At 38.3% G+C, this 9,779-nt stretch overlaps 1 protein-coding gene across 1 annotated transcript in view; it reads right to left on the bottom strand.

Moving 5' to 3' along the window:
* Nucleotides 1-1,726: 1,726 nt before the first annotated feature.
* plekhh1 (pleckstrin homology domain containing, family H (with MyTH4 domain) member 1) overlaps nucleotides 1,727-9,779 on the bottom strand; it is a 42,866-nt gene continuing 34,813 nt past the window's right edge. The window contains exons 23-30 of the mRNA XM_022196997.2: nucleotides 8,602-8,757; nucleotides 7,752-7,849; nucleotides 7,430-7,571; nucleotides 7,188-7,330; nucleotides 6,212-6,341; nucleotides 5,443-5,526; nucleotides 4,695-4,841; nucleotides 1,727-3,269 (exon numbers count right to left, since the gene is read on the bottom strand). Of these exons, the coding sequence (XP_022052689.2) occupies nucleotides 3,117-3,269; nucleotides 4,695-4,841; nucleotides 5,443-5,526; nucleotides 6,212-6,341; nucleotides 7,188-7,330; nucleotides 7,430-7,571; nucleotides 7,752-7,849; nucleotides 8,602-8,757 (1,053 nt within the window). The 3' untranslated portion in view covers nucleotides 1,727-3,116. The remainder of the gene's footprint in view (nucleotides 3,270-4,694; nucleotides 4,842-5,442; nucleotides 5,527-6,211; nucleotides 6,342-7,187; nucleotides 7,331-7,429; nucleotides 7,572-7,751; nucleotides 7,850-8,601; nucleotides 8,758-9,779) is intronic.

Below are 9,779 nucleotides of genomic sequence, written 5' to 3'. Positions count from 1 at the left end.
GAAGGGGTTACTGTTGGCTAGCAAAATGTTAATCCATACCACAACACTGGAATCTCTTACTTTAAATTCAGGATGATTTAAGCTCTTATAAAGCATGTGGCCCGAGTCGTGTTGCGCCGCGGAAAAATTAGTGAAGTTATTTTCTTTTTTGATGAGAAACGAAGGCATGCAGAAATTCAGCAGCGAGGCCTGTAACGAGTATTTCACTCTGGATGAGAGCAGCTATGGAACAAGAAGAGCTTCAGACAAGCTGTAAAGATGTGGGATTTACAGCGTATATTTGGCAGGAAAACGCCATTACCACTCTGACCCCCTCGGATAAGAAAAAGCAGAGCAGCTTCCACCCCTGCAACCCAAACTCCAGTAAAACATGTATACTGGGAAGGCTGTGTACAAGCAGCACAGAGGGCAGCTGTGTGGTTTATGGACAGAATGAATGAGAGAAGAAGTGTTTCAGTGACATAGTGTGTAAAACACAACGTTTTTTTTTTCTAAAAGTGACTGAAATATGATTTTTTTGTTGCTATTGCTTGGAGCTTCCTGAATATATTATAAAGCGCTTGCGGGCAGCAGTGTTTTGTAAGGAGGGTTTGTTCCAGCAGAAGAAAGTGGGCCAAGAAAATGAATGATGCGTTCAAGAACAGAGTTTAAAAACATACTATAAAAATGCAGCAACATTTTTTGTAATGACTTAGACACGTGCTTACAAAAAACAAAGGAACATAACATAATTAAATACAAATGCAAGATATCTGTTGTGGAAAAAGTGCTCAGCTTGAAGAGAAAGTACAAAAGTATCAAAAAATGTACTTAACTATTGCAAATAACGGAGCTCATAAAGCAGTATGGCAATTTTTATATCCAAGAAATGTTTGGATCTGGAAGAATATTTTGTTATCAACACAGCTCATAACATATAAGAAGAATTAATATGTGATTTTGCATTGATTTGCAGTCACAATACTGCAAATCAGATGGGTGACAAATTCAAGGAAAAAGCAACATAATGTGTCTTCGTTGGGTGTGGGCCTCCAGAATAGCTTCAGTGTACCTTGGCATTGATTCTCTAAATCTCTGGAACTCTACTGGAGGGACTGAACACATTTTTTCCAAAAGATATTCCCTCCTTTGGTGTGTTGCATTACATAGTGCTGTTTGCTCACTGTAGGAGTAAAGAGTTCAGGTTTTTCCTTTAATTTGTCACCTGTTTGTTACTGTTAAAAATCATATTTGAAATATCACCCAGCCCTACTGATGCATAAATATTGATTTTAACCATTTGAGGTGAAATTAAGTATATTTATAAACGACAGTGTGCTTTATGTCCCTAAATGTAATAATTAAGTTAATTATATATAATAAATATTGTTGCGTATTAACTATAATACTGACATTTTTCCTGTAAATTTACATCATAAATTCTACTGTAGGACCATAATTCTTTTTATTAAAATCAGTCAGGTGCATTTTTAATCTTATTTCTTTATTAAAAAGGAAATCCTGTCCACATATGTTGGATAAAGTGCAAAATATATGACAATGACTTAACTTAATTGGACAAATTAGATTCTAAAAGTATTGTTTGCAAAAAAAGAAATTGTAGCTGTCAGATAATTGTAGTGGAGTAAAATTACTTCGTTTCACTCCTAAATGTATAAAAGTCCTTCACATAAGCACGTTACTTGATAAATGTACTTAGTATTAAATAGGCTGCTATACACAAAAGGAGGATTGTAGCATTTATTTTATTACCACACACATACAAGCGGCATAAAGACACAATCTACTAAACATCTGTAACGCATTCTAATACAGTAACCAAACATACTCTGCTCTTAAATTACTCAGCTACACAAAGGAAACCGGAGGTTCTCGCACACAAACGTGACCACTGTGGAAATAACAACAACAGCATTTCGTTTTTCTAGCGAAAAGCCCCAAAAACGTTAAAAAGAGAAAATAAATAACTAATATAAACACAAGCAGAAGACAGTGGTTTATCCAAAACAGTTCAAGTCATTAAAATATTTTGGTAGCTCTTTTTAAAAAACAAAATCCTTTTTTGTTAGTCTGCTGATTATTAAAACACTGAGTGGTGGGATTAGTAATATATAGCGTACTTCTTGTGGTTTTCAAAATAAAGTGTAATTAGAGGACGACCAGAAAATGAACATTTTCACAGAGGGCTTATTCACACAGTATATTTTTATTTTAGAACCCGTTTTCTTATTGTGTAATTTTACCTAATTAGCATGTCTGGGTCAAACTGTTTGCACACTTAAATCTCTTCTTTTGACCTGCTAATACTAAATGAGTCGAACTATGAACAACAACAACAAAACTAAAGAACGGATCCTTAAATTTGTTCCTTTTTCTCCCAGTTTTTCTGTTGTTTTTTTTTTTTTACAAGAGCAGAAACACATACGTAATAAATCAACAGAAAATTAATCACAGACTATTCTGATGCTCATTTTAAGCAAAAGTATCACAAAAATCACAAATTCCAGCAAATTAAATATGAATGTTTACTCATTCAAATTTTTTATATGAAGCTAAATTCAACATATTTGGGCTTTTATTTTGTTTGAATAAATTGGAATAATCTGGAAAACTGTGACAGACGTTTGCTAATATTTCCATTTAGGTTAATTTATGATGAAAATAACTGTTAGTCCCGGCCCTAAATTAGATTAATATTGGGATTATATCAAATTAAGACACTAAAATCTACGAATGTGTCCTCTCACATGTAGCACCGGCTCCTTTCTACTTAGCCAGTACCTCTTTAATGAATTTAAACTCTGGTTTATTGCCATTTATGTGTGACAAGTAGTGGCCATTTCCCAGATCATTACAACATTTCGAACGTAATTCTGACGCTCGATTTCAACAACAAATTGAGTGACCTAAGAAGAGCAGAGTTAAAACACTTCTATTAAATTAAATATTCTAAGAAGGCTGACCCCGATGTTTCTAAATCTAAATCTTCATATTAAAAAAGTCGAAAAAATGATCTCGGAGTACCTGTTTGTGGGAGAAAAACCAGGAAATGCAACCCAGTGCACTCCGGGTGGATGTGAAGTGTCTCCCTGTAGTTAAACAGTCTCTGTCGTGCTTCACAGTAGCGTCGGGCCCTTGGTGGTGTAGTTCATGGAGGGAAAGTGTCTGCTGTCGACGTCCCAGTGGCCCAGGGGCTGCTGGGAGGCCGGAGGGAGGCTGGGGTTCCAGTGGTTAATGTAGCTGGCCATGAGCAGAGTCAGCTCCAGGATCTGAAAACGGGCCAGATTAATGGATTTAACACAATGATCTGAATGTGTTTCATTTGATTCTGGGGAGCCGAGGAGGCAGAGAAAATGCAAAACACCCGAGCAGCCGTGCAATCGAGAACAACGTTAGCCAGATTAGCTTCACCTGCAGCAGTAACACAACGCTGTGTTAAAGCTCCAGCGAGATTCTGCAGACGGAACAAGAGAAACGGGCTGCTTTCTTCATTATCTCGTGTAAAAACGGATAAATCAGCGGATCAGTTTCAGTTTATACAACTTCAACACCTTCAATGCTCAGTCCCACCTGCACTTTCTGTAGGCGACACCACACAGATCCCAACATCGCCTCACTAAAGCTGGTTTCCCAACATATTTTTCATGCAGTTGTGACAGAAAGTGAATTATTATGCTTCCCAAAATTTAAGTAATAAAACAGCAGAATCCAGCCTTTTTCAACTGCTTGAATATGACAAATGAAAAATGCAATGAATAATATTCTTTTGCCTCATCATTAATGCCCACACCGTAAGATATGGTAGTAAATTTAACAGCTAAGTGATAACAAGATTGATAAAATACATTCATGTTCAAATAAAAAATAAAACTCAAAAAGGGTACAAGGACAGTCAGTATAGTTTTTTATATAACTGTAAACATCTGTTTGAATTTTGTGACAGTGAGCTTTACATCTGTACTACTATTAGCAGAACCGGAAATATTTCAATCATTTATCAATAACCTCGAGCTTAATTTACTGTGTGTCCATTTTCCTATTTGAATTGTACATTTATCACTTTTAGCTGTCTTTACTTCATTTCATTTCTGTCCTGTTAGCGTGCATTTGTAATTTGCTTGCAGCATAACAGCCAGACAAAAATAAATAAGAAACCATGACAACAACACATACCAATACAATTTCAGAGAAGTTTAAAGATTAAATATGTACAATAAACACACATGTTAGACAAATATCCAGATATTAGATTCTTAGATGTTGGAAAAATGATTCAAAAGGCTCCTTCTTGACAATTTAATAATCTGATTACACGGGAAAACACAGGTATTTGTAGCGATTAGTGGTGTACAGAATGAAATCAGAGCAGTGAATTCTGGGTAAACTGACAGCACAGTTTGAGCTCAGAGATGGAACATTTTTCTGTCAAACACTTTTTTTTACTAATATAATACTCACGCACTCTTAGGTTACAACATTTAGAGCTCCTTTCATACCGCAGACTCAAAATGATCTATTTTTAAACCAAATCACACATTTTTAATATTTTCACAATAGTTAAGCTGCTCCATAATCTTTTCATGCACCAAATACAGACTGCATAGGTTCCCTCTTTGCTACAAGTTGCTTCAGAATCATCTAATTAAATTAAAACTCAGACTGAATATTTGTGCCGATGCACACAGGATTCGTACCTTTGGTTTCGCCATCGCAAAGACCAGCTTCTCCACGCTCTTCTTCCCGACTCCCGGCTCCCTCTGCTGACTCGTGACCACCATGAAATCGTCACGACAGCCACCGAAGGTAATCACAGACTGGTAGGAGTACGTGACCAGCGTGTGCTGAGAAACCAAAGCGTTGCCAGTGTGAAACGTGCAGCGAAACGGATACAAACAGGGAGCATGCACATGTTTTATTGCCGATCCCATTATAGAGCACGGAATTCGGTTGTTGGTTTCAGCTTTTTTGAGGGTTAAATTGAGTGTGAAGAAGTGTGACATAATTTCCAGAAACTTGGTCCGACTTTCGCTTTGTTTTTCCCTCTGACTTTCAGAAAGCGCAGCACGCCAGACCAAGACTGAAACGGATCAACGTGGGGCTGCTGAAAATTACAGAGCTCACTTTAACATAGTTTACATGTTGGAAGTGCAGTCTGTCAGGGTCAAGTATGTCAAATCAGAGGCTGGCCGCTTTTATTTTCCTTTGGATTTCTGGTGTTTGAAACACCACAGAATAAAAATCATTCCAGACCAGCGGGTCAGGAAAACTGTGCAGCTGTGGCCAAAGCAGCTGAACACTGCAGTTGTTAAAAGCAGTCCCAGTTTTTGAGCTTAAAATGGCAAAAGAACACATTTTCTGAATTCTGCAATGTTTTAAATGAATCAGACTTTGTTTTATTTTTTGTGTAATGGAGGTGTTTCCTCTGCACAGACTGAAACTTACCATTGTGTAGTCCAGCACACACAATCCGTCCTCATTGACTGCCAGCCACACCTGGCTCTGCTCAACAGGAGAAGGAGGGACCGGCTGTGGACCGGGGCGACAAAGAAAGCTTATTTTATTCATGTAGCCATCCCAAGAAACATTACAGGGTTCCTCGCTTGGTCTTCAAGCCTAACAAATACACCTGTGAGCCCCAGGGTGCTTTCAGTTTTCAGTTTCTTTACCATTAAGCAAACACTACAAACGGTTAGCCATACATGCTAATGAGGCTATCCAGATTTTCCCTCATTTGATGTGATGACACTTGCAGACTTTTATTAATAGGGTTCACATCCAGGGGAAAAATATTTTAAAAATTCTCTTCACGATGAGAAACAACACCCAGCTCGTACATGCAGAAAATAGCAAGTTAGCGTGAAGGCTTGGATCATGCAATGAGGCAGGCTGCTTGGTTCTTTCACTGAATGGAAGTAAAGAGCTACAAACAAGGGGTTGAGAGCATTTGACGTTTAACAAGGATGTTCTTGCACCACCGGTTTGCTCACGGGTTCGAAGGAAAGTCTAATTTTTCAAGCATGTCCCAACAAAATAAGGTCCCAACCAACATCATTTTGCAGGAAAATGGTGATTGATGAAAGGAAATATAAACAAGCCTGCAGCAGAATAATAATAATAATAGATGCAGCCCGAACGTCCTGCAGCAGGTAAGTCAGTAACAGGACAGGAAACAACAACATTAAATGACTGAGAATTTTCTCTTTTTTCTTACCTTTGCACCGTAGAGTTTGGCTCCAAACAGGGGCCATTTCCGAGCCACAGTCAGATATATTCTCACACACTCGGATGCACTGCACCCACGTAGCATCGACCACTTAGTGGCCAGACGCTCAGAAAGATCTCTGAAAGGAGAGAAACAGCAGGGGTTTGTTCAAATATCATTTCTAGCTGCATTATTTAAAATTCTGAATCAATACACCCTACAGCATCTGTGTCTAATCTGGTCTTGTGTGATGACAAAGTGTGATTTTAAGTCAGTTCACAACAATATATGATCAGCACTATGAGTTAAATAAGCAAGTTTATACATAGGATAATTATGACCAATACAGTGTAACTTATGATGTGATTTTACCAAAGTGATTTGCATATTAAGTATTAAAAATCTTTTATAGCTCTTTTTTAAATAAAGAAAAATCCAACTTTACCTGACTAATTTAAAGATTTCTAGACCCTACAGTATTAATAATTACCGAAATGAACATGACTCATTTTGAACTTAAGTTGTGACCCTAAAAAAAAAAACATACATGGAAACCAAATAAATACAAGAATTCTGTGGATCTTTAATGGGCAAACTCTGTTTTTCATTTTATTTTACATGCATTATTTTGTGTTTCATTTATTCATGCACTTGTTAAATTTTATATATTTTTAGAATATTCTATTTAGTTAATTTTTATTCTTTTGTAATTTATATTTGCAACTATGACGTTGTACAACTCCCTAAAGCAGAACCGGCTCAGTGAGAGCAGCCACATGCTCTGACCAGTTTGGCTGAGGGTAAGCAGAAGATAAACAAACAACAAACAAGAACATAAATGTGGGAACAACAGATGTGATGACATTTCTCTGTTTTTGTCTGTTAGTCTTTGTTTCTTTCGCCACACGATACAGCAAAACACGACACAAATCTGTACATAGGAGAGCCGTATTTATTTGAACAACACTGGTGTTTAGCAGTTTACCTGAGCTGCTCTGAGCTGCAGTCCTGTTTGTAGCGTTTGGGATAGAAGCGTTCTAATGCCTGCAGGAGAATCAGCTGAGATTTAGGCTGAGGAGAGCCGGTGGGAGAAGAAGCTCCTGGTCGCTCCAAGTCACCATGTTCAACCTGGAGGGAAGAAAAGGAAAGAAAGCAGAGGATTAGAAAGAGAAAGATGGCTTTAAAGCACAATAAATCTGAATAATAATTGGCATAGCTGTTCCAGACCTGTGCCATGAGTGCAGCCACCTCCAGAGCCAGCTCTTTGTTCACAGGGAAGTGGCCTTGCTGAACTTCATCATTCACCTGGTACGCCAGCAGGAGGCGCTCTCGCTCTGTTTCTCCTTTCACCTGAGATCTGAAACACAGCCTGCACATGCACACGAGGAGAAAACACTGCCTTATAATCAATTTTTCTGGACTTATCCATAATGCACTTTATTTCTCATAAGTTGTAGAAGCCTCTTCTGGGGACAAATGTTACTGACAGCATGTAAAAGATGCTGCTGACCCTGTTGGAGTCTTGCAAAGCCCAAATATGAAATCGTACCTGCTCTTGTATGTCAGTCGGACAATCCGTGTGCCCTCATTTTTTCCAGGATGTAGCTCCTTTAGCGCTTGCTCCCACTTGGAAATGACATCACAGATCTGGCAAAAGGGATGAAAGTCACCCTAAATGAGCAGCTTTTAGCTTTTAAGCACCACATATCTGGAACAAACTCACAGAAAGTTGCACATTCTTTTAAATTGAGGCCGAAAACTTTTAAACCAAGTAGATTAAACCAAATTCAAGGCTTCTGAAAATGTTAAACTGCAAAGTAACTTTTACTGAACTGTTTTAATTGTATTCAAATGTCATATTTATATTGCTTTGTGTTCCTTTACACTTTGCCTAAAGCTTTGTAAGTTCTATGTAAAGCACTCTGAACTACCTTGTTATTGAGATCCGCTATACAAATGAACTTCCCTTGCTTTACCTCCACTTAGACTTATTCCTTGTTTTTGTTTTGGTCAGCAGGTGGCAGTATCTACATTAAAGACACTGATCTGTACCAAAAACTGCCACAAGGAGTAAGAGACGTTTCTTTTGTGGGGTAAACATGATGGAACAATTTCAGCGACCATAATGAAACTGAAGTGGAAACTTTAAACATGATTGAATGGAATTAAATTACAGAGGAGTGCTATGATGTGCTCCATTATGACTTAATCTGTAAATCAAATGTTCCAAAGTGTTTGAAGGGTCTACATTTGTCAGAAATAGTTCCAAACTACTCACAGCTGATCTTCTAAATTATTAGGTAACATGAGTTTAATAATTCAGCTGATGTACCACAGTAAGTCGGCAGCTTCGGCGGTGTGCAGTGGAGTTTATTTTGCTCAGTGACCCTCAGTCCTACCTTGGCAGACGGCTGCAGGCAGTGCTCCAAGTCTTTGCCAGACGGATCATCAGTGAAAAGGGCAAAGCCAGTCAGCTGTGGCTTCCTCATGGCAATCCTCTGGTTCAGCGTGTTGAGGAACTCTTCAACTGTGGTGGAGCCATCGAAACCCACCACCTACAGGAGAAAACGCAAGAAATGTCTCATTTCTATTCAAAAGAAGCAAACCAGGAGAAGCCTAGCCACTATGACTGGGTGGTGGAGATGTGTTATCAAATCCTTTTAGCAGCTAAAAAACAGCAGCTTAGATCTATAGATGGCAGCTATATGAGGAAGCGAAGACTGAAAATAACCCTGGATTATCAACTGATGCTGCTTTCTTTCTTTATAGCAAGTGCATGCAGGAATGTGTGGAACTGGGTTGAAATACATGCAACTTAAAAGGTATTTCTTGTGTATTTTTCCACTAATTGTGGCGCTAAGAGTCATGCTAACTTTGCCCCTCCGCTGTAGAGATTCAGGGAAACACACAAAACAAGGATGGCAGATATTTTTACATGAATTATTCTAACTTTTATTTGATTCTGATTGAAAGCAAACACAGCTATTAGCTGAATGGACCTTTTGCTAACTACATTCAAGGTGTTTGCCGTCTGACTGAATCACATGCTGGTTTGTTTGCATGTGTGAGTTTCATTGATCGAATGGAAGCAGAAAGGCAAAAAGATATCAAAAATCTGTTGCTGCAACTCGTGCTTCTGCTGCCGAATGAGGAGGAAAACTTTCTCTGCAAAGAGCGGGAAAGACTTGGAAAATTTCCACGTGTCCAACGATGAGAGGAATCCCAGCTGTGCGACTACAGCTAATGAATGTGCAGCCAGGAGGTTGGCTTTTCCAAAATCAGCTGGAAGGAAAGACTGGCAGGATCGACCACTCAGCTCAGAAAGTACACACTAATACGGTTAGAAAAGGGTTTGTTAAAGGCAGCTAATTTCTGTGTTTAATTTTAGTCAGACTTGAAAACAAACACTGAAATTGATTTGCATAAAAGCCACAAACAATAGTGACATTAATGGAAAATATGCCAGGTTGAATATATACCAGAAAAGAAATCTGTGCCGATAGGACATTAACAAGATGAAATTATCAGGTAGATGCAGCTTTTGCTTGCATTTTATGTCAAAACTGGACTTTAGTAG

The sequence above is a fragment of the Acanthochromis polyacanthus genome, chromosome 1 (assembly GCF_021347895.1).
Source record: "Acanthochromis polyacanthus isolate Apoly-LR-REF ecotype Palm Island chromosome 1, KAUST_Apoly_ChrSc, whole genome shotgun sequence".
NCBI lineage: Eukaryota > Metazoa > Chordata > Actinopteri > Pomacentridae > Acanthochromis > Acanthochromis polyacanthus.
This window is presented reverse-complemented; position numbering and strand designations above follow the sequence as displayed.